The 26,575-nt window shown below is 39.9% G+C and overlaps 1 protein-coding gene across 4 annotated transcripts in view; it reads right to left on the bottom strand.

Moving 5' to 3' along the window:
* The window catches only part of LOC110838714 (uncharacterized), a 456,091-nt gene that overhangs the window by 243,193 nt on the left and 186,323 nt on the right, over positions 1-26,575 (bottom strand). For all 4 annotated transcript variants that reach the window (XM_087341090.1, XM_087341092.1, XM_087341091.1 and 1 more), the window contains one exon: positions 21,016-21,098. In XM_087341090.1, coding sequence (XP_087197216.1) covers positions 21,016-21,018 — 3 coding nt within the window. In that variant the 5' untranslated portion in view covers positions 21,019-21,098. The remainder of the gene's footprint in view (positions 1-21,015; positions 21,099-26,575) is intronic.

The following is a 26,575-nucleotide window of genomic DNA, read 5'->3' as shown; positions in this document are numbered from 1 at the left end:
TGTAGTGCAAAATTTTTGAATTGAGCTCGATGGAGCACAGCGGATACTCACCTAACTAGTCAAGAAATTTCTCATCTTTAATGAACCCGAAGGTTCATTACCGTGCTCACAAAATCCAGTCTGGTCCGTATCCCGTGTCAGTTTCCCACGATATTTTCTAATGTCCATTTTAATATTATACTCCCATCTACGCTGCCAAGAAGGACTCCTGCCTTCAGGTTCTCCGAAGAAAACTTTGTGTGTAATTTTCATCACTTATATTTGCTACATGCTCAGCCCATCTCATCCTGTTAGATTTGGTACTTGTATAAAAAAGGCGATGTTAACTTCGTTACAAACAAATTTAATCAATTCCTAGCTTTACGCAGTTTTCGCAGTGGGTCCAGCATTCATTTATTCCAGACTGCAACTAATGTTTTCCTAATGGTATTTAGAAATAACTGAAAACATGCGGCATATTCCCCACAACTGCACATTCATTACAAAGAACGTCACCTAATTACTCATTTCAAACAACTGTCCCAGCTTTTAAATCAGACCACAGAAATCAACGACATCTACTGTTACAGTACGCTATCTGTTGCCTGCCTTAGAAACTACGGGCTAACATACCTGTCGTGACCAATGCTCATAATTATGACTTTATCGTTAAGATCAAACATCTAATTATTTAACAGACCTTGATTTTTCAAGGTAGAACAGGGATGAACAACTCGACTACACACTGCAGATACCTAACAGGCCACAATAATTCACAACCACTGTTTAATTGTTATACACATAAAAATACAAGGACGCCTGCATAAGAGAGGGACATTTGTCGTCCGTGAATACAACGCGTTGGCAGCACTGGGCAGTTCCTTAGATCAGTGGTATTCAACCTTTTGTGTTCGCGTACCCCCAGATATAATTTCTCTTCAACTCTGTACCCCCAAAGTTGTTGGTGTATAATTCAAATTATACATAGTATATAATCTACTTCTAAAATCAATTAAATAAATTACATTACTGATTATTCAGTGTTTATAATAAAATAATATATAATTTTTTTAAATTTCACGTACCCTCTAAGATGTCTTCGCGTACCCCCAGGGGTATGCGTACCCCAGGTTGAATACCATTGAATTAGAGGATAATAGTAAAATAGCTTTCAGGAAAAACAAATGCAACTGTGGACACAATTATTCTGGAGCAGAATAACGTCCAGCGGTCGGCTTTTGTGAACACGACAATGAAATGGTTCCATAAAAATAGAGGAATTTTGTAACCAGCTAATCAACTATCAGCTTTTTAATAATATGCCTGTACAGTAAAGTTACTAGCCCAACGACGTTCTTTTAAACGTTGTAGGCACATGATTACGTCTCGAGTAGCACGTTTAACCCTTTGAAGTCAAGTGGTAACTATATGTACCATTTGGTTTAACAAACAATAAGTCTACATTTTTATGTGTATATATATAATTGTCGATGTAAATAATAATAATTTCCTTAAACAGCGTTAACCAGTTAATCTTAGTAATGGTGAAGTGTCGTGTTTTCTTCGCGGTACGGACTGAATTCTTAAATGTAATTTATACGAGCTTCGGGCTACAAAGGTTAATTAGCGTTTTAGTCGTATTATTTCCTTAAACAGCGTTAACCAGTTGATCTTTGTAATGGTGAAGTGTAGTGTTTTCTTCGCGGTACGGACTGAATTCTTAAATAATATTTATACGAGCTTCGGCTACAAAGAGTCACGGATTTTTATAATAAAACATCGTTCGTATCAAAACTAAGGAAAAGGTCGATATTTCTCATTAGTATAGTCTGGGCGAGATTCAAACTGAGTTATAGTCGAATACAAGGTTACAGTTACAAGAACCACCTTCGCTTCTATGAAAGTAGATGTATTAACCTTGAATTTAAGAGTTAAAAAAAATCTGTGTAAGACAAACACAATGTCGTATCGCAATGACAAGACTTCTTCAGCGGGATCGCTACACGAAATAATTGAGTATCCCTGTTCGACCATTACAATGGACACTTATAATATTTACACACGGTATCAGATGTTTCCATCCTCAACTTATTCTTTAATTTCTAAACACACAGACCTGAACAAACCACCTTCCTTGTAGACAACGCAGAATCCAAGAGACATGACATATTCGTCCGTACGTGAAACAACCAGTATGATGGAAAAACGTAATTAGAGATCTATAATTCTTTCATCACATATTTTTGAATTTATTTTTATTTCCCACTATTTTAAATTTTATTTTCCCTCGAAGGTTGTTGGTCTTTAGCCCTGAACGAGGAAGCAGTATTTTCCTCGAAACGCTCGCTGTCTACCTACATGGCGTCACAACCTAGAAGACCAACATCTGCATTTTTATAGCCATTAAAACCAAAAATCTCAGCTACAGACGCAACTCTACAAAGACAATTATCCACCATAATACAGCAGGAAGGAAAACTAAAGTCATATATCACACGTAAAGTTTCTGGCTTCCTACACACGCTGTATAATGAAATGCCATGTGGCTCTCTGCATTGATTCTACCACGCTTCACGAAGCTCCAAACTGTACCGTCAAGTTTAATGAAGTATTTAATGGAAGCAGTCAAGGTTTACAGTCAAGGCTGTAGCAAAGTATGCATTCCACATTGACCAGAGGAGTGGGGGAAAATGTGAAAAATTATATCAAGTTACACGGAAATGTGTAACTTCATTTGGATCTCTATCTCGAGATAAGAAAGACGTATCGTAGAGAAAAGAACGTACTTACCAGCATTAGGAATCAACTAACAAAGTCCTGACACAATAACGTGGCTGTTTTCGGGGCTTTAGCGACATGTAGTCTGGTAAAAAAAAAACTTCCAACGTTTCAGAGGTCTTTGGTGCCTCCATCATCAGGGCGATGAGAAACGTCGGTCAACTTCTAAGTGCATCACGTAGATGCAATCAACTTGGACGAATAGGAGTGTCACGTTTCAGCCGGCTTTACCCTTCTTTGCACGTAAATAGAAGGCACCGCTTTGGAGGTAAGGGTGTAGACATGAGGATAATATTAAAATTGATCTTTATGGACTGGATTAACCTTGCAGACAATACGGCAAAGTGGAGGTGGACCTACGACTTTTGCCCTGTGTCAAACAGGTGTTTCAATGCCTGATTACTGAAGTACAGTCAGTGTCAAAGCCAATCGACCCAGATCAATTTTTGATGTAGAAAGAGGGAGCTTGCGAAACGTCGGATTTCCACCGTGTTCCCGGGAAAAATGGTCGGTATAAATTTGTGATACGTACACTCATTCCATCTCACGACCTGTGTTTCATATTTGATCATGAAACAAGTTCGTCACGAACAAGGCGATCAACCTAAAATAGGACTACAGACAGTAGAGGAACACGAAACACAAGTTGTGACAGAAGGAAACTGACGGTTACATTAAAATGAGGCCTGCGACCTCACGCTGCCTTCTTCAGGAAGGGCAGTCCTATACGCCTGCCTTATATTTATACAAAAAACACAATTTGACAGCTTTTCTGTTCTCTGTGTTTGATCTGAGGTTTCCACAGCGGCGAGAATTATGATGATAATGTTATTCTGGGTTTTGGCGCCGTGTGTACTTGTTGATAACGTTTCGGAGAAATATAATGTATCCATCGTCAGGTCTGAAGATCGAGACAGCATGTTCCTCCTATAATCAGCTTTACCATCATAATATTCGTCATCATTTGGTGTACTACTTCATTAATAGGATCAGGGACGAAGGAATTATTAAGGTACAAACGAAGCGACAATTAGTGAGAGTCATGTCTGCTCCATAACGTTATTTAACAACGCACTTCCCAACCAAACAGCTTTGTTCCGAGACTCAAGAGTTGTCTAGGTGGAGTTTCTTCGCAAGTGGGCACCAGAAAACACATCTAGTTATATATCTAGAAATAGTTTTCCAGGTTGGCAGCACTGTCACAACGGCACGCGGGTTTCGTTCTCAAGAAGTTGAAGGCACTGTGGGCGGATGATGTGTGAGATCACACTGATAATCTTTCACTTTAATCGCAATAAGACACATAACCAGTCTCGACGTCAGCGTTTCAAAATCTGGCAGCAAGGAGCAGATATCTGGGAGAGGCAGTACGAAGCTACATCACATTCAAGATGAAATTTAAGGACGAGCGATTCGGGCATTTCCCTCAGAATCCTCCAATCCATCCATCCATCGAAGAATCCATGCTGTTGCTGTGTGTGTGTGTGTGTGAAAATTGACCTCTTCCTAAGGGAAGGTCACAGTGCTGAACTAAAATGAATGTACAGTTTGAGGAGCGTCGTTAATCAATTCTTCATCAATTATTTTCCTTCCCTAGAAGCTTACAGTCACTTAGCCACTCAAGAAATTCCTAATATTTTATGGAACTCAAAGGTTCATTACCGTGTTCACAAGAGCCCGCCTCTGGTCCCCATACTGAGTCAGATGAATCCAGTCCGTACCATTCCATCCTATATCTCTAAGATCCATTTTAATATTATACTCCCACCAGGTATAATTATTATTATGGCGATAAAAATCAAGTATGATAAGACAAACGTAGCATGTGCAAAGTACGCGGAATTCAAATCCCAAGTAAAGAGTTCACTAGGAAGACAAAGACAGCTTTAAAATCGATCTTGAAGAAGATGTGCACTGTCTGTTTGCAGTCTCGCAGTTAGGTGATTACGATGCCCGACGCTGGATACGACGCGGTGATCCAGACGACGCGCCCCGCAAAGGAACGCACGTAGCACGCGTCGACCCACGTTCCAGTGGCATTACTCGCGCGTACAAGGAGTACAACGCGCAGCCTGTGACGTCAGATTCAATTACGACGGCCATGAGAGTGATCTCGACTCATCTCCGATGGATCGCCGCTGCAAATTTTCGTCACCATGGAAACTGTTTACGAAACACACTAGCGACACCCGTTCCTAAACGTCACTTAAATGTCGGTTGTGACACCCTGTAGTCTTGTAGGTGGTTGCCAAATTGTAAAAAGTATTCCTTCAAAACCTAACATCCGCTCAGCTAGCCAAAAAGAAACCCTTTTACAGAACCTAAAGGTCCATCACAGAGTTCACAACAGCCCGCCTATCCTCAACCACATAATCCATTTTAATATTATCCATCCACCTACTCCTTTATCCTCCTGTAAGTTAATATTTTAAAAAAATATTTCGTCTGAGCGGTTAGAACGCTGGCCTTGTAATCTTGGGGTCTCGGGTTCGATTCCCGGCGGTGCCCGAATTTATAACTTGTGTTGGGCAAGGCCGTGGTCTAGGCAACACGGAGTTTTCCTCCGTGGCATCCGAACAATTACTCCATTCACACACAGAAGAAGGCAATGGCAAAACAATTCTGGATCATCTGCCAAGAACGTATATGAACAGGTCCCAGTCCAAGAAAAGGATGGAAGGATCCTGTTCATATGGACCTGTCTTCAGACAGAACACTAAATAAATAAATAAATTATTTTTCAGGGTATTAACATTTACGTCTGCTCTACGAGTATTTACTATCAAACGGCGTGACTCCATACGCCGACAGAAATTCCGCACGCTTCAATAAAGCTTCAGTGACTAACAAAACTATTATTACGTAATGTTATTAAATTAAAGTATTTCCCGTGCTGAAAGTATCCTTTAAAAACTATAAGAATGATCGTCTTGCATTTTGTTTTTATGCACATATGACAAAACGTTTGAGGTTATGTTTGGAGTGTGGTTAAGTCAAAGTGTGTAAAGGAAAAAAAAGACAACAAATGACTGGATAGAAATGAATAGAGGGAAGAGGAAAATTCCAGGTACTCGGGGGTTTGGCGGGGGAGGGGGGAGGTACGTTATAAAAACCTGTTCAACTACCTTGCTTGGCGCACGCGTAGGAAGAGACCTCGGCTTGTATTACACGTACAAAAACATCCGCCTGTTACTAACAAAATAATTCAATTCTGCAAATCATTAAACAAGACGTATTAATTCCAGATAGATTTGCAAGATTTTTCTTCGGACATTATATGTCGATGTTTTGTCTACTGAGAAATAACGCCTTCTAGATGTGTTGGTACATACAGACGTCTTAAAGCTCCGAAGATGGAGACGGTATGTTCCTATTGTATCTACCAGCCGTTAGAACGTAAAATAACAAAAAGTGAAGATCTATTCATAAATTCAGCGGTCCGAGAATATCTTAAATTCGGCTATTCGTAATAAATTTGCGTAAAAGTCAGTTATTTTGCAGATCTTAGCTGACGACTGTCTGTAGTCGATCTGCAATTTCGACAAATTCCGTATCCTCGAGGATAGAATTTAATTAAATGCCTTTGGACACAAAATCTGAGCCACTCTTAAACACGCTAGCGGATGTAACTTTGAACAGTAATAAGTGAAAACATTAACTATAACTCCTGACAGTAAATTCCTCCTTCAGAAGCTGACATTCGCTCACCTGGTCAGGGATTTCCCGCCTCTAACGAAACCTTGACGGTTCAAAAGACCAAACAGTGAGCCAGATTAATCCAAGCTGCATCCTCATACCCTATTTAAGACTGTTCTCATTTTGACCGAATTGTCTTCCACTTTCCACCCATAAGAATCCTCCTTGATCTGTTCGTCACAATGTTTAGTGACGAAAATATGAAGCCCTTCATTACGTAACTGCCTCCATCGTCCTATTATCCCCCCAATGTGCATAGATATTTTTTTTAAAAAAAATTACATGGAATTACGGTCAATTCCCGAAACGTCGGGTATAACAAATATGTCTCACAAAATGTGAATTTTCAAACTTGGGCAAAGTATTTCCCGTGTGCCATCTTATATAAACGGGTTTAGTAATTACCCCCCACATACAGCCAAATACCTTACTAAATGATACGGGCCTAAACACGTTTACGTATTAACTTGAAGTTACTTAATTCTGATACTTGCCACGGGATACGTTCAGCGCTGTTAACCTTCCGTCAACCGACTGAAAGAAACAGGTCACTGCAGACCCCAAATTGCAGACGTCGTGTAGTTTCGATATCCAACAAATTTAAGAGGCTTTTTTGAGAATTAAAAATATATTAAAAATTTTTGCCGTCAATCACAAATATAAAATTGTTAAAAGATTAAAACATCAATTAACGTTCCCCTTCGAGTACTCGATTACATAGGAACTTACTTATGTAATCGAGTACTCGAAGGGGAACGTTAATTGATGTTTTAATCTTTTAACAATTTTATATTTGTGATTGACGGCAAAAAATTTTAATATATTTTTAATACTTATAATCACAATATGACGCATTTACAATATCTTTTTTGAGAAACTAATAGTCGCTTATCTTTTCAAGAAATTCCCCGACAGTTCATTACTGTGTTCACAGATACCGTCAACTTATTCGCTGCCAAAACAAAACACAGAGATCACAAGGACAGGATGATATGTGGAGATAACTAATGGCGCTTACGTCCGGTGACTTCAGCGTTGTAATCGCAAGGCGGACTACAGAACTTGACACACAAACAAGAGGAATTACTAAGTAATATAAGGACTGAATTGTAAATTATGAGCATTGATATTTGAGCTGGAAGAAAACATAATATGACAACCTAAAATCTCGCCTTACGAAATTTTACACAAAGTCTCGGACTCGTGTTAATTTAAATTCTAAAATTTCCTGTGCTTAAAGATCACAAGATGCAAAGACGGATTCTTAACCTCGGCACCGAAAGAAGTGACCCGCGCTTCTGAGGTGGCGAAGCTAACGAAATCCGCGTTATCGCAAATACACACATCCAACCTGACATGTGAATCTACTCCAAAACTTTGCTGCCATAAATATGCGCGAGAAGCTATCATTTGTTTATTCTGATATAACGCACTGAAACTGCGCGTTTATAATTTTGCCTAACACGAACGGAGAAGAATTTTGATGTCGTGGACCGCGTACTGTAAATAACACTAATTTTATTTTATTTTTTCCCCGGTAGCTGAACACGTAATCTAATAATTTTATTCCAATTTTGACCTCTGTCTTAGGTTTCGTTCTCTGTAAGTCTAAACACGCCTCCTTGAAATGGGAGTAGAAATTGCGACATTGGTAATTTTTTTTTAAGATAAAGAAACCAGATTTACCTGAATCCCTTCGCTTTTGCCGAACACAGAAACTGCGCTGGTGATTTCAACATGGTTGCCACATGTCACCTCTGAATATCACGCAAAACGTTGAAATTTATTTACGTCGTAAATAAATAAACAAAACACTAAGAAATTCTTTTACCTTCAAATGAAATGAAATAAGTTGTTTACGTTTTAAAAATCACACCAGTGTTTACTAAGTCCAATGGTAACTATATGTACCACCTGTTCTAATATCCAGTCACTTTATGTCCACAGAATGTATCTATGTTGATTTTGTGTGATTCAAACTATCAACAAAGATGATTTCCCTAAACACCTTCAGCCAGTTGATCTTCGTAATGGTGAAGTGTTGTGTTTACTTCGCGGTACGGACTGAATTCTTTAATATTAATTAGACGAACTATGATTCTCAGTGTAAACAGCGATTATTTCCTTAAACAGCGTTAACCAGTTGATCTTTGTAATGGTGAAGTTTTGTGTTTTCATCGCGGTACACTTTCTTTCTAATTCATAATTCTCAGTTTATCTTATAATTTATCCTCAAATAACAAAGACAGCTGAAAATGTACCCTTACTGTAACAACTACAAATATAATGACCCAGAAGACGGAGGTACGAACACGAGACCCCTAAATAGAAAGTATGAGCTACGACTCCATTCTAAAAGATTCTGACCACGGACAAGGCCCGTAATGGTAATGACGTTTACCAGAGAATAATCGTGGATGGTTTGAAGTGATATGAGGACGGTCGTTTGAGTAACGTCTTTGTAGACATTCGTCTATCGCGAACAGTCCTATACGAACGCCTTCAGCCTTCGTGAGCAAAGTAAGTGTTAATGTCCCATTACCCTGAAGAAAATGAAAACGGAACTCAATCTGCACTTGAGGATTTCCGATGGGGTGCTATTTAGATTCGTCTGTGGCTTAGTGGAGCCCGAGTGTTGGTCGTGTTGTTACCGGGGCAACACGTCGCCTCGTGATGCCTGATAGTTTTCACGTACGCTCCACACAACGGAACGAAGCCAGACAAGTCACAAGCGGTTTTAAGGCGTCGTCTCCTGTCGAAGGACTTTTATCTTTGGCAGACATCTTTACCGACACATTGCCTTAAGAAACCTCCGTTCTTTATCGCAAATGTTCCCGAAAATGTAAGGTACATAACCTGAAGACACGTGTAAAGTAGAATCCCGTTTACTTATTGACTTCGCCAACAGCGAAAACGCACGTGTGCTAAAGTGTCATCGTTATTTAAAGACTCCATTACTGTTCCCAAATTGGTTCAGTTCTCACACCAAAACTTTTTAAGCATTACTCGTCTTTTCCCACGTGTGCTCCATGCCCCACCTAACACAACGTCGTTAATCTAATCAATATAAACAACAGAATTTAATGAGCCCATCGTTAAACAACGCACGAACCAAGTATCTAACTAAGTCACATTTTTATAAATGCAGACGACCGTTTTGTGGCGTGATACACCGTGTTCCATGCTAGGCGTTCGCCGATGTTTCGCAGGTGCATGCTGCCTCCATCATCAAGGCGATAATTTTAATGATGGATACAGTGAACATCTCTTTTATCTGTATGTTAAATGCCTGTGGGGGTGTCACTCCGAAACAACCTCCTCCAGATGCACAGAAAGTTACATTTCTCACACAGAATCCTGTTTTAATTATAATCCGTATTCCACTTTAAATTCGGAGTCTTACAACGAGGAACTGAACGCAGATCAAAAGCGGAGATGATGGCACACAACAAACAGTAACTTTAAAACGCGTTTTCTGAAGCATAAAACAAATCCACGGAGCATAACAGCATACTTTATAATTAAGACTGCAAAAAGCCTTAATCCATTAAAGTCCCTGGCTTTAATTAAGGCGGAGGGGAGAGAGACAGTTTTCTTCACAAAGTCTACAAAATAACAAAAACCTGCCAAACTTGGGCGGTTAAAGACCACGTGTTTTATTACGATGTTCACGTGTCTCGATCCGAGATTTCCGTCGTTAAACCTCGCCACCAAAATGTTCCTTTCGGGCTGCAAATTCGTGTTCTTAAAAGAGGTCATATCAAAGGCTACGAGATCGGCGAGACACGTAGCAGGCACGGACGCCACATCGAAGACTCTTACATACACGTCAATGGGATGATAATATTAAAGTGGAACTTTTATTAAACTTGTGCGTTCTCAGGGTCTGCCGGATCCAAACTTATCAGGCAATGAACCTGAAGGACTGGAAGTTATTTGTCTGGATGAGCGACTGTCAGCTTCTGAAGAACGATGCTATTCCACGGCGCAATTGACTTATCTTTTTAACAAGACACTATAGATCCATATGGAGAAGAGCTGTCAGCTTTAAGCTCCGTCTGACTTTACCCCCAAGTGAAAGGATCCCAGAGCCACTTCTCTACAACGTCGAACCATGGATCGGGAAGGATGCGGTTTATTTTAATGTCCTGGCAAGGAAATCGTCCGTAGGAACTCAGAACACTAAAATATCAGGCTGCCACAATCACAACCATAAATTTCCCCGAGTATGAAGCAGGGGTACCAACTGGAAGGACCTACGGCTCTATATTTCACCGCGCAAAAGACACGTTCCTGGCTCAGGCTTTTTTCAGCCACGGTAATTTTGTAAGGACCATGTGGATACTGAAGAAAACCACGTATATTGAGTCTTCATTTAGAGGCCTCTGGGCTACAAGCAACCCTTCCGCTCTCACCAACCCCGTGTTATCCACCACTGCCGCCGGGAGAGGTTTCACGGTCCATTACCATTTCCAACCCCTGCTAACTTTACTATATTACTGCAATTAAAAACATCGATCCAGTTATCAAAGCAGGAAACACTTGATTCATTAGACAGTTCTGATATAGATAAAAAAAAAATTACGGACCTAAACCTTGAGAAGTTGTCGTTCAGACAACTCTGAGGCACTTGGTCCAATGTTTCGATTTTTGAAATGAACAAATATCTTACAGGGAATTAAGAGTGTCTTTTGTTGGGACCGAATTCTTAATATTACTTTGATGAACTTCATGTTCGTCTTATTAGAAGGTTCACCCGCTCGTCCTTCTGATAATGATAATATTAAAGTGAACAGAAACAAGCACAAGATAAATGCGGTGGCTGGTGGTTGTCAACATTGAAACAAACGGGACATTTCTTTACTAGTTATTTAAAAAAAAAACACCACTAGAAGGAGCCGAGGCGGAAGAACATTTACTGACACATATTTTCTTCACGAGTAGTAGTAGCATCGCTTATAATTCTTTGTTCCCCTTAACTGGGAGACAAACAAAAGTACCCCGAAATCTAACCTCAAAATTACTAAATACACTGATCTTGAGGGTCGCTTGAGGGAATATTCTTGTGGAATCACGAACCATAGAGGCTGGCAATGAACGGCGCAAGGAACAGGGTTCCTCTGCTTGTAGCAGAAGGGCGGAAGGGCAGACCGGACTTTCACTAAGGACGTACAATAAATATTAAGTAATTAATTGTCTTGACTTCAAAAAGTTTTCATGACAGACAGACATTAAACTCAAAGATGCGACGGGACGGATTAGTTCACACGTATTTGGTACGTCCGAGTTTCGAACCTGGCTATCCTCACCGAGATTTTTCTGGTTTTCCTCAGCCCCTCCCAGAAAGATTCCAGTAGGCAATTTAGATGTTGATATCTGATTTATGAATACGGTTAGTCACGTAGGCTGATACCAACGTTTCTGAGGGGCCTGCTGCCTCCATCTTCAGGTTACCGTGTAGTAAGAGCCTCCTATTTTTTTTTTTTTTTTTTTTTTTTTTGCAATATATCGATGCCAACCTCAGGCTCATTAAGCTATAGAACGGTTACTTACTCATGACAGGACCTGTTTTGTCACATTCAGCTTTATGATACGCCCGGAGGCCCACGTCTTGCCGTTCAGGTTCAAAAGCTGCAAAACCTTTACAATTCCCGAACGAATGGATGCCTCTAGTCGGTGATTGGAAATCCGTGCATGTGTAATCAGCAAGTCAACACCGGATGAAAAGTCGGGCTCCGTAGCACCGAGAACTCTCGCGAGGACAAAAGATCTTGTGAGTGCAATATCAGTGGCGTTCGCACTGGAGTCAAGCCGGGAGGGAAAAGACGTATGAAAATTTCGAAGTTCATTTATTTCATCTTATTATCGTTTATTCCAATTCGCAGACGTGTGAAATTATTGGTCCATTTATATATTTACATATATGGTAGGGTTTCGGGGGTTCTCAAGGCGAAGAACACGCGAGACGCCTGTCTTCTTGGACGTTGCGCCGTGTAGAAAGTGGTCGACATGAAACTTAACTCGTTACGAAATTTTACATAGGGCAGCTGGCAATGAACCTCTAAGTTCCATGAAGGCGCAACATTTCTTAACCAGTTCAGTGACTACGTACTTCTCGACAAGAACTGTTGCGTCGGCCTTTTTGTTTCCAGTGTGCTGTGCCATAGCTCAGGTGGATAGGCTCTAGCTTTCCTCCCCGGAGAACAGGGTTCAATCCCGGGTGGGAAAAGTGGTTTATCTCCGAGTTCTTCTGTTGTCCCCCCTGATGATATTCAATCCACCACTGCCCCATACTCATCTGTCACCGCCCCCCGCAGTGTGCTACAGCCCAGACCAAGAAGCTGTTAATCATACCCTCGGTCCTACGTTAAAGGTTTCATCATTTGACTGGTCTTGGAGTAAAGATGATTTTTAGTTTCATACGCGGTTCAAAGAGACCCCCCGATTAGCAGAGAGATGACAATCGAAATGAAATCGATCAAACCGTAAAAGACGGTTGAAACCATTGCTCAGTTTCAAAAAACTCCGGAGCATGCATGAATCTTTCATCTGACTTGTGGCATTCAAATCCCTTCAGACTCTCCCTTTTTTTTATATATAACGCTCGAAACAGCGTCACAAAACCGTTCAAAATGATCTACTCCGATCTATAAAACTCCACCCTTTTCTTCAACTCAGGTCAAAAAATTTTCTTAAAGGACCCTATCTGAATATCCTGCATTGAGGATATGCAGATATACCTGTCTCATGTCCTTAGAATATGAGGGTCCTTCCTTCTTTGCGTATTAGATTATTCAACCACGGGTTGAAATTGTAACGACGTCAGACCTTCAGTCTAGAATTGTGTTCCCTTGCATCGATTTACTTTGCATGTACCTTCATTTAAATCAACACAGCAGTCTGTGAGGATATTCAAATCGCAAAGAATGGAAGAAGGGACGAGAGAGAGATCAAACATGAATAATGAGCATGCAATGGTCTCTCTCTCTCTGTATCAATTGAAATTTTTCCGTTAAGAAATTTATCGTCTGCTTCTCACGCGTTGGGCCAATACAATGTATCAATAACGTTCGTCGGTTTTTAGTCTATGCTGTAACTAAAATATGTTAAACTGAACACTGATTTCAAGTACGAACGCGTACTTCCGCCACAGTGGATCGGTGAGGTTCGCTCCTATCAGAAACGTATAGAGAGAGGGGAAATAAAGCTGTCGCAGATGCTAACAGGTTTGTGACAAACTCACTTCGTCGACCGGTAGAAAATTTTTAATTTACGAGGGATATTTCTTTACCTACTATGACGCCTTGTAACCGATACCCAGTTTGCCATAATCAAATATAACTCCTAATATTTCCAGCAAATTTTGCTGTAAAATTGACCCAGTTTCAATAAATATTTCGTGATGTTTGTTAATTTTCTTGACAACTGAAATCCTCAACTTCTCAGTTCTAACGCCGTGTAGTCCTTGCCGCCTCCGTCGTCAGGGTAATAAGTGATCATCGTCGCTAACTGCCAACCAAGCCACTATTTAAGAATTTGCGGCATTTCAAATGCAGCCGTAGAATTTCTGCTTGTGCGTGATACAGGAATAGTACCTGGACATTTACCTTCACGCTGCATGCAATGCTTACTTGTTCCGGGCAGATAACAGCACAACAAAATTATCAGCAAATAATTCAAAGCTGTCAGAATCATGCTAATGATAAGAAATGACTTATAGCCTATGGTTATGCCATCTATCGGCATCGAAATACAACCTACATCCTTCAGCTATCGACGTCATGCTGAAATCGCTGAAGATAAGAGTTTTGAAATAATTTAAACAGACCAACACATGGCAACCTTGCGGAACATCAGAAATATTACAAGGGACACAAATACAGCATACGATGATGCCCTGTAAAGACAGTGGACTTGTTGAAAATGACGTCACTGCCCCGTAAAATATCAGGGGGATATCCGTCCGTAGTAGTCAAGATTTCAGATTGTCAAATGTTCGCTACTGAAAGCGATGTAGTACACTTTCGCACGTAAATTCCAAAACACTGGTCGAAACACTTTTTTTTATTATTATTATTATTAAAAACCCTTGTGTGAAATTTTCGAAACAGATAATTTAGTTATCAATGCGAGAAAAAACATTAGATCTTTTTTACGACAGATTTGTGTGTTGTACACAGAGATTAGATATTTATACCTAGGAGAAAACACATCGCGTCTCCTTGACAACGATAAGATGGTTAATGCTGTGTATGGAACCAATTTCTGTTTATTCTTAAAATCATACGCAACCCATAAATACACAGTTTGTAGGAAATTTTAAAATAATACTGGATGTTGAAGCAGGTGGTATATATATATATATATATATAGTAAACATTTTAATTTTGATAAATAGGCACGCAACTCAAAGGCCATGTCGACAGGGACATCATAACACGTGTTCTTCGATACGACCAGTCATATAACCTAACCTCACTTCAGCAACACCATTACCATCAGTTTTTGATTGTCTCTTTCTACACATACTGCACTGTCAAAGTCTTACAAACACGTTCGTTTTGTTAGTGTTCGCGAGTTTCTGTCTGCCTTTTAATTACAACTGGTACATTTTTCACAGATTGTAGTTAGACCGAAATGCTGTATGACATGGATCAAGTGTGAGGCGGTCCTCCAGCCTCAACTGCAAGATCAACTGCGCGAGTCAGCTCGTTTCACAACGCCGTGCGTACAGGTCAAATACGTCAGCACTTAGCTAACCTGTTAGACTGGCAGCGAGAATCAGCAACACGCTCCTACCCTGTGACAAACACCATTCTGCTGCATGAACACAACCACGACCAAACAGAGCTCAAAATAACATATAAGAATTCAGCCCGTACCGCAAAGAAAACACTACACTTCACCATTACAAAGATCAAATGGTTAACGCCGTTTAAGAAAATAATCGCTGTTTATTCTGAGAATCACACGAAACCTATAATGAGAGTCTATTAACCCGTCTAAATCGTATTTAAAGATTCAGACCGTACCGCGAAGAAAACACTGCACTTTACCATTACGAAGATCAAATGGTTAACGCCGTTTAAGTAAATAATCGCTGTTTATTCTGAGAATCACACGAAACCTATAATGAGAGTCTATTAACCCGTCTAAATCGTATTTAAAGATTCAGACCGTACCGCGAAGAAAACACCGCACTTTACCATTACGTAATCAACTGGTTAACTGCGTTTAAGAAATTAATCGGCGTTCATTCTGACAAATATTTAAAACACGTTAATGCACTGCAGGAAGAACGTAGAGTTACTGAATCTTACACTAGGTGGTGCATATAGTTACCAATGTGCTTTGAAGCGTTAACCAAACGCGATAGCTAAGTGCTTAGCAGTATTGCATCGAATTCCAGACCTCAGGGGTTCTATTTCGGCTGGAAAGTTTCCTAAACGTGCAATTAGTTCTACCAAGTCAGGTTTTCAGACCAAAATATTTAAAGCTTTTCTCACCACACGCGTGCTACATGTCCTGATCCCCTGTTCACCCTAATAACATTTAATTTCAGTGTAGTTTTCTTAATTATCTTGTTACATTCTTCCTCTTAAAACAATTCCTTAGCCAATAGTCAGTCGTGAAACGACGAGCTGAATGAATGGGTACATGGTACTATGCACATGTGGGACAGAGAATTGGTAATGTATTTTGAAACACCCTGTGACGGGATGTATTCAACAGGTCGATATTTAAACACGAAGCTTCTATCACAGGTAGATATGCTGCACGGGTCATAGAATGTGCAAATAAGCTTCAGGTATTCAAAATATTTCTTGAACAAATGGTATTGTTCGCGGCCACTCCAATGCGCTGGCTTCATCGCTTTGAACGGTGGAACTGTGTGACGTTCACTGTTTCTTACAAACAAACTAATATTTATACACAGAAGCTACGCTGGAGTCATAAACCAAAGTACAGGAAGATGTCTAAATCGAAATTTGACTTAAGTTTTCCCGTGAATGCCTGACAACTAGGATAAGTATATGTATATATGGCTATTAAACGGACACTGTCTAATGCGGAAAAAGTATCGAGGAAGAAGATTTTGTTGGAAAATTGTCTGTTTAAATATTTGTTATTTAGCGAGACGTCCGTATTTCGTGAGAAACATTCTTACATCAGAAAGGAAAAGTGTATATTCGGTAAGCCTGGGTAAGTAGAATTTTTACAAAAAGAGAGGAGAAACAGAATAAAAAGACAAAGAAAGAGCGAAGAAACAAATGAAGAAGCTGAAACAAAATTTAAAAATAAAAAAAAAATAAAAGCTTTCTCGCCCGTTAAGAGAGAAGTTTAAATTCGACAAACATGAACTTAATGTCCGCGATTCAGGCTGTGAACACACTCCGTCTTATTCAGGGGCTGAGTACCTGAGTAAAGAAAGACCTGCTCGAAACGAAACCCTTCAAATTCCGTCATGTTCATATGTTACCTTGTCACTGATTGATGCGAAACTTTGTATCTTACTGCTCCAGACAGAGAACACATTTAAGCTGTTCAAATAACAAGGCGCTTAGGAAAATAATTCTGGACCCAAGGGGGGGGGGGGTGACAGGTGAAAGAAGACCATAACGAGAAGCTTCATAATTTGAGCACGCGTGGGGAAAATACAAAATGCGTACAGAATTTTTCTGGAAATCCTTATGGGACACCTTGCAGCAGCTGGGAGGGCCTTAAAGGTAATAAGTTGTGGATTGGATTATTCTGGCTCTGGACTGGAACCGGTGGCGGGTCCTTGTAGAAACATTAATAAACGAATTGAGAATATCTGCTGTCGTGCGTCTTCCTAGTTTAACGACACTGTCTCAACTCGTATTCATCTTGAGATAAGACTGACGTAGCACGATTCTGCGACTACCTTGGTTTCAAGTAGGTTATCACACACTCACACACACCTTATAGGAGAACAAGGTTCCCCAAGCCGGCGGCCTTGCCTATCCCCATGTGGAGGGGAGCAATGGGATACACGTAAACACTCCCGCGCTAAGTGATTCGAGAAAAGACTGTTCAGGGACGACTTATTTAATTCAAAGATTCCCATATTCGGATACTACGTAATAGTTTGCTTTTGGATTTTTATCTCACTACGTCAAGAAAAAGAAAAGAATGTATTATTATATAAAATTAATATCTCCTCACATTTTAATATTGCCACGGATTGTAATCCGTACCTTCCAGGTGGAATATTGGATTAAGTGTACGTTTCGCCAGTCACCAAGCTGACATACGTGTATCCATATCTTAACACCACTCACATCTTCACATTCTCATTGCCATTCCTTCTTATTCTTTGTCCACCCACTGTTCTTCTGACACTCCTCCTTTTGTCACTGCATCATGAATTGCAAACTCCCATCTAAGGAATATAATTTTATAAAACTGTGGTTCGCGTACGTTTGGGGTAAAACATCAAGTTTGGGCCCCATACAGGACAGAGAAACCCGTAGTTTTTCGCAGGTAAGTAACAAAAGCGAGATATTAACAAAAACAGAGCTAATGTGATCGTACCAACAGACTCATTTAAAAGTAAGGAAATTCTACACCTTCATTTAAACTAAACGAGCTATTTATACGATGTAGAGACGAGAGATTTTCGACATGAGATGCCCCCAGTTTCCCAGCAGGCCAGCTCATGATCTGAGGAGGACGCAGTAACCAGCGACTGCTAGAAGGTGCAGACAGCTACGTGTGGGCAGGTGTCCCTGTGCCCTTGACATAACACTTCGGAGTATGTCACCGTTTTCCAGAGTGAGTTCATGATGCCCTTCCTCGACGGGGCACGCCTTTCACACAACGGCCTAGCCCAGTTGGTGTTCCCAACGAAGGTGATGATGATGTTTCCACAGCGACCCACGACATAACTGAACCAGGTGCCAGCCCACGGACCCAGTTCAATCCAATCCACAGCGCGACAGATTAATTTACTTTTTAATAAGCTTTATACTGTTTTTTTTAAAAATATATATATATAGGCGTCTTTCGGTTAATTCATAAAACTCGTTTTGAAGGTGACCGAAGTTACCCCGTTCTGAGCAGCAAAACCGAAGTGAAACTACTAATTTCTTGGTAGTGACGGAGACAACCAAATTCAGAAACCTGAAGAGATTCATCAATGATCATTCTCTGAAGAAGGAGAAGAATACAAATCACGGCCTAGAAAATCTGATACAAGAATTTACGCGGATAACGAGGCTCTTATTCCTTGACACTTTGATTTGTACCCTATAAATAAACGCCGATTACGTGTACATTTACAAATACGTGACGCATAAGGCAAAAACAGAAAAGTACAGTATTACACAAACTTCTATGAAGTGGCTTCAGAATGTAATATAAACTGCATATGAAACTAAACTAAACAAGATAGTATAATTGCGTCATATTGTGAAACAAATATTAAATTAATTATTCGGTTTGTCCGTCTAATCACAATTATATTTAAAATATTTAAAATATTTAAAATTTACAATAAGATAATTAAAATATCATTTTATGTTCCACATCGAATAATCCAAATGTAAATCGATTATTCGATGTGGAACATAAAATTATATTTTAATTATCTTATTGTAAATTTTAAATATTTTAAATATAATTGTGATTAGACGGACAAACGGAATAATTAAACTAAACACGCAAACAATTAAAAAAAAAACATGGCAAGAAAACTTTAGATTTAAACATCGCTGACTTATAAGACAATTCTTTCCACTTTCAGTCCTCGCGGAAAATCCTCCTAAGATTCATCTTAACATTCTCCTCCCATCTCCTTTCACGTCTTCAGAGTGAACGTCTTATATGACGTTTCACTACCAAAATTCAGTATTCTTTCATGTTTCTCTATCGTGGGCACATGACCAATCTTTTGCAACTTTAAGATTTCAACAATACTAACAGACCCGTATAAACCAGGTGTCTAATTACGTATATTACTTTAAAATTTTGTTACAAAACTTGTATATTATTATTATTATTGTTAATGATATATAAAAAACTGAAAATTGAAGAGAAATTTCTGCTCGAAATTCCCGATAGGTTCTGGCCTATTACAAAGACAGCGTCGCTCGTAAAAAAAAAGGTGTGTGTGGAATGGCGTTATCAAATTCGTAATCGACACACCACTCAATAATGAGAATCTTACGTCCCCAACCTTAGTCGATTTGTTTTAATAAATAATGCCCTTGTTCCTTCGACAAATTTGTGTGTTGATGACAGCGATAAATATTATCACTTACGTTAACGTATGTATACCAGTAATTTAAACAAACTTTTTTATCTCTTACAGTACGACATGTGTACTATATGCTAATAGAAGAAGTTGACGAAAGCGGACAGTAAAGGTGGTACCATTTCATCCACACCTGGCAGGCGTTTTGGTATTTTTAGGTTAAGTTCCGAGTCATATAATTACGGTGTTTTAGTTTGTCATTGTTGCTGTCTGTAGCAAGCAACTCATCAGCATACAATGACGGCTAACATCTGCATACTATCACACAGGCAGTACTTTGTCAGAGGGCGGGCATACCTAGATAAACTATCATTTACTATAACTAAGTAAGGTTAGAGAAACCAATTCCTGCCACTAGGGGCGTCACGGTCAAACATCTGTTCTTTATAGATCGACTTTTCCACGTGACAATCGAGGGAAATGGATCAAAGTTTGTACAAGAAACTAGGGTTTGATACGACGTCATGTCAACAAATGTAAACTTTGCGATAAAACTGTATTGAAACCGAATCTTCTCCTCAGAGTCGCATTCGATAAATTTATTTACGATGTTGTCGGTAGCCCAGAATATACAAGATGGCTGTTATCAGGTGAGCCAACTCTACAATATTTATACGAATTTCGTATTTATGTCAAGACCAGATACGTTTACAAGTTCCTCGAATTTTTAACAAAACCCACAATCTGATTTTTTTTAAAGCTGATTGATCATAATATGTGAAATCGAGACATACAATCGATTACATTTCTAAGGAAAGCAATTACAATTGAAAAACGGTCCAAATTTCAGTTGTGATCTCAGATAACAGAATGCATGATAATTTTATTTTCTTAAATTTGAGCAGTTATGAGGTTTTCTTGTGGGGGGGGGGGGGTAAAAACATCCAAACCTATCCGTTAATTCTGATTAATTAAAAGAAACTGTAAAATAATTCAATCAAAATTACTGAAATGAGATTCGATCGTGGAATCTAGTGACCTGGAGTCCACCAGCCGAAACTGATGCCCCTGCATTGCGTGATGCTAAGTTTCTTATCGACTTCGTGTTTCAGTTGCCCCCGGCCCCTCACACCAAATCCAGCATCCCCCCCACCCCAATTTCTGCAGTAATCCTGCTATCCAGCCACGGTACAATTCCATCTCAAAGTCGAGAACTTCAGCAACAATCAGCTCTAACGTATAATCTAACAATAATAAGATATCCAGAATTAGTACTTACATTTATCACGCACTTAAAGGAAATTATTTACGCATGCACTCAAAACAAAGGCTACAAATGTACTCACCATACGGCACTGTTAAATCGTCCACGGCAAATGAGCTGGTATATTGATAGAACCCAGACGATGAAGACAGCATAACAATATATCTGAAAATATACGAAAAATATATAATCTGTATTCAAACTAGCACAAAACTAATGAAGAAATGTAGCCAGCGTGTTATATCGAAATCTGTAGTAATGCAAGAGAATATAAGCAAAGACATTCAAGTATAACCCCAAATCGACCAACTCATAGCCTAAAAACAATAAGAAAAACTTATTACCTGATGCGCACAGCCCTTCAGAAACACGCGATTCCAGCCAAAATAAATAAACTAACATTTTTATAGCGTAATCAAAATATTCTCTGTGACAAACGTAACATCTCTCTTCGGTCCAAATATTCTTCTCAATTATTACTCTTAAAGCCCAGTGGTAACTATATGTACCACTTGCTTTAACATTCAGAAACTCTGCATTTCCTACTCGTGGTTTACCTAAGATTCTCAATTTTCGAAGTTGCATTAATCGTTGTCACTTATAATGGCTGTGTTTTTGAAATTGGCTGTCTTCTGGGTTAGTGCAAAAATCTTACCGGGTTATTTTTCTTTGAGGTACGGACTAAATTTTGATTTCCTTATTTAGATAATTCTTTTAAGTGAAAGGTAAATTGGACAATTATGTTTTTAAAACCGAATAAAATAAAACATTGAGATAAATAAAGACCCAGCTTTCTTCTCAGACCAGGATCTGCGTTCTTTGCTTGAAATAATTGCGTTGAAAGTCAGATCTCTGTGACATACAGCGATACATATAATCTTGATAATAAATGTAGACGTAACAAAGAAATGTAGGCGAAGGAACCATAGCTTCATGTAACATCAATTTGACACACTTCGTTTTTTTTCCATCCGTGATATTTATCACATCCGGATTCGATAAGTAGCAGAACACTGTACCTACAAGCAGAGAAAGATTTGCTCCGTATAAAACAAAGTTACATCCTTGAAACTCCATTAAAGTCAGCAATATGAATACAAAAATGTTATTCTTATCAGAATTCAGCAGCTTATAAATGCTTATTGGAAATGTTTCAGCTACAATCCGACATTTCTCTTCAGAAATCACGAAATTCCTTAAAAAAAAGGCCTACTTCAAAATTCAGTCCGTACCGCGAAGAAAACACCACACTTCACCATTACAAGGATCAAATAGTTAACGCTGTTTAAGGAAATAATCGCTGTTTATTCTGAGGATCGTACGAAACCCATAATGAGAGTCTATTAACCCGTCTAAATAATATTTAAGAATTCAGACCGTACCGCGAAGAAAACACGACACTTCACCATTGCGAAGATCAACTGCTTAACGCTGTTTAAGGAAATAATCGCTGTTTATTCTGAGAAACATACAAAACACATAAATACAAAATGCAAGTAGGATTTTAGGTTCTTACAGTGGTGAGTACGAAGGTGGCTATCTTCTGGGTTGTAATACCGCGTACTTTGGTAGGGGTTAACCGACGTTTTAGGGATCTGATAGTGGAGGCAGCAGGTAGCTCTGAAACGTCGGTAAGCCTACATCAGGTTATAGGGCTCTACATTTTCGGACTCACCCCCGTGAGGATCGGTCCCTGGTGAAGCCCAGGGAGAGGTTTTGACATGTACTGTACGGTACTGTTGTTCGACCCTCGTCCCTGACGAAATTTGTAAGCGCATCACGTGCGGACGGAGCGAGACGGCGAGCCTTGGGGGTAAGATGGGATGGAAAAGCTAGTCTGTGCTCCAACGTCACTGCCCCTGATCCAATGTGGAAACTGAGTGTCTACTGATCTCACCACGACGCAGATGAAAGGAAAGTCAGATATAACTGAGATGTTGATTCTCGTATCATCACGAATACGTCTAAATTCTTACAGCAATTGAGCGAATATTGATTCAGCATTGCGGTAATGGTTGTACTCCGTACTAAATTTTATAAATAAAAATTTTAACATAAATCTGCATTACGAAATTGACTATAGATTTATACACGTTTTGTTACTGTTTTAGCAAGACGTAGTTACTGTGCGCGTTTGTGAGGGAAACAGGGAGTCTGTACACACAGATGACTAAATATAGAAGACATAGTTTAAAACTATAATCGAGAAATGACCATCAGACCTCCGCTCACTGCACAGACAGGGACTAGAAATAATCTTACACAGAAGGTAGTATGTCCACACCACGCCAAGAACCCTCCGATGGATGTATGAAGGTTCTTTAAATTCAATCAAATATATTAATAAATGAAATTTGAGGTTCTCTTTTATGGTGTACGTAAATGTAAAATGCAGGCCATCACCGCTCAGTCCTGGGGTGGAATTCTCTGCTGAAACGTTTGCAGCTAGTGGACCGACTACCGCTGACGTAGCCCGCCACCGTATCGACGCTCTGTGCCCCCTCCGACACGGAAATCTGGCGTCGCTTCGGATGTAGAGAACGGAATGAATATCGTCACTTAGCACTCCGTCGACAAATGACGGTCATGCAGCCAGAACGTGGCGACAATTGTGATGGTGATAATGGTGAGTTCGCGTCACCTGTTTTCCGTTTACGAGGATCACGGAATTTCCTACGTGCGAGTCCACGTGTCCGAGAAAACTAAAATTGTACACTTTCGTCCTGTCCTATGGAAAGACGAAATTGTGTCGGCGTATATTTGGATTTTATTAATTTATTTAATGACGCTGAAAGTAACTCAGCCAAAATATTAATATTAATGAATAATGAACTGCACTGGGTATGTTGGTAACCCCATTTTAAGGCAGTGTCTCAGCAGTTGTCCGGATACACTGAGGAAATCCACAAAACGAGGGTCAGGGCAGTGGGTCTGCAGGCCCAGATACGAACCCAAGATCCTCCGAAAACGAAGCAGGAGTGAGTGAACGAGGAGAGGCATATCTTCACAAGGAACACAAGAAATGCCATCAGACGAAATCGTAAGGGATCTGGGGGAGGAGGCTTTATCCCGACAACAGGTAAATACTTGAGGAGATCTCTGCGATGCCATCAGCTGGGTCCTCCATAAAGTATTTCTTCTTTTTCTCTCTTTTTCTTATAACTTCTTCTTTTCTACGTGGTTAATCCTCAACGGGGTGGGATCCATGAACGGTAGAGAAGGCATCAACAATCACAGTCCACGTGATCTCTTCAGAGAAGACGAAAAACCAAACACTACAGAGGGACAGCTGTCAAGACACCGGCCTGCCCTTCTGGCGTACAGCTCCTCGCACGAAATGTGCCACAAAGATTCGACGTTACGTAATAAAGGAACGATTTAACATTGACACTTTATAACACGTGTAGATTTCAATATATTATCTGCCCTTCTCTGACTGCTTTCGACCTTAAATTGTATTAGTTGTTCGCTTACTTATGTCGCTGTATCAACTACCGACTACGATCTCACTACAATTAAAGCTCCACATGTTGTTAAACAAACGCGGATCGTTATAACAAATGGAAGTCAATTGATCACAGCATGGAACAAGTTGTTGGAAAAAACAGTCTTGGATGGTAAACGTGGTTTGGGTTGTCGATTCGTATTGTAGAGGCGTACAAGACCCGCGGGAACAGTCATGAAGAAAGATACACTTAAAAACAAACGAGAAGGATCATATGCAAGTGAGGGGGGGGGAGGGGAGGGGACAGAAGTTTCGGAGGGGAACGGAGCGTAAAATTAATCATGAAAGGAACCTATTTTTGTTCTCCCACTGCAATGATTTCAAAGCACTTTCAGGTAAAGATACACTTCTTCAACTCAAAATGTTCATACGTCTTGTATCATATGTGGACGAATTTGGAATATTAACTAACTAACTAACGAGGAGCTTCGTGTTTGATACAGACCACACGGCGCTGTTGACAAAGTGAAATATAAATTGGCTAGGCATGTAGCGAGGACGAAACTTACACAGTGAATAGATGATTTTAGTGGCATCAGCAGTGTTTGTTAGACAGTCAGTTAGTTACCCCTGTTCTCTGTAAAGAACCGAATCTTACGAAAATAGTGAGGAATAGTGTGGATTGGATTCATCTGGCTCAGGAAGGGTTCAGTGTCAGACTTTTGTGAACACGGTAATTAAAAATATGCAGAGAAGAACAGTGAATGTTAAATGGTTTTATACAGAAGGAATTTTTTAAAAAAACCAACTAAAATCTGAAGTTTAATCTTCATAACCTAATTTGGACCATGGACACGTTGAATATCGCAGAATAATTGTATCACCACCTGCAAAATCTTAAAAATGAATAAATAACGAAAAATAAAAACTCGCTTTTTCTGAGTAAAGAGAATTTTCTCCTTAATGACGACACCTGGTGGCTAAAGGCGAACGAAACTCAGCTGTCATTCGGGAGGCGGTGGAGTCTGGCCGCCAGCAACGCAGCCACAAAGCACAGCGGCGCAGGGAAATTGTCTCGGAAAGGGATAAAGTTTGAGGCGGGGGAAGGGGGGGAGGAAAGTTTCGTAACCCCTGAAGTGGGGTTTTCAAATGGGTTTATTGTAGGTGAGACGCTAGAGTATCCATCATCACACGTACAGTCGTTCCCTTATAACATTTGTTCGGATCACATTTATTGAACCAAACGCCGAGTTATTATGGTTCGCATTCCTGCTTTGTATTCTGGACGTTCAGGGTTCAAATTTCCACCTGGAGATCGACTATCCTGACCTAGGCCTATCGTTCTCTTCCTCAGTCCCTCCAGGTCAATGCTGTGATAGTAACTTCAATCAGGGTATGACCGCACGTGTTAAAATTCGTTCGGAGAAAAATAATCTGTGCCATTTAACGGAGTCGTTAAACAGCAAAAATTACGTCACGCAGATATTACACGTGTAAAACGAGTTTCTAAGCGAGACAAGAAGCCATCGATGTCTCTGCAAATTTATGATCGCTTACCTCGTGAATTTCTCGCAGCGTTGAAAACCCGGGTTACGGTCTTCGGGGTTGTGACGTCATATTGTGGTCTCACACGTGGTTACCGTGATTTCGAACGAAATTACAGCGTCCGTCTTCAGGGCAGAAACTTGCAAGCTCACAGGACGTCGACAAAATAATTATCTGTAGTCACGCCATTAAACTGCTACAAATGCATTTATACCATTTCTTACACTTTCGTCGGTGGAAAGAGTTTAGTTGGCTGTTTTAAAAAAAGTTCAGTTAGTTTACCTCGTTTGTTTGTTTACTTAGATTAATGCCTTATATACAGTTTTATGTATAGATTCCTCACCACTCCTATGCATGTTACACGTCCTACCCATCACATCTTCCGCAATCTGATCACAAAAATAACGTTTAACGAAGAGTAGCCTACAAAATATAGAACTACTCATTCCGTGACTTTACCCAGTCACCTGTAACTTCCTCTCTCTTAGAACCAAACATCCCTTAGCGCCCCCAGTCTGTTACTCATGCAATCACAGCAAAGCAGAGGTAAAGCTGGCGTACGGGGATTGGAGGTAAGGCTCCATGCGTTCTTAACCAAGGCACTAAATAAAGGTGAGTAGTTAGCTTCAAGTCCCGGCCGCTTTATCTCCTA

The sequence above is a fragment of the Zootermopsis nevadensis genome, unplaced genomic scaffold (genome assembly GCF_977971745.1).
Source record: "Zootermopsis nevadensis isolate Lab colony 2312 unplaced genomic scaffold, Znev_1.0 Znev_ptg000061l, whole genome shotgun sequence".
Taxonomy (NCBI): domain Eukaryota; kingdom Metazoa; phylum Arthropoda; class Insecta; order Blattodea; family Termopsidae; genus Zootermopsis; species Zootermopsis nevadensis.
The sequence above is the reverse complement of the archived record's forward strand: the minus strand, read 5'-3'. Positions and strand labels throughout refer to the sequence as shown.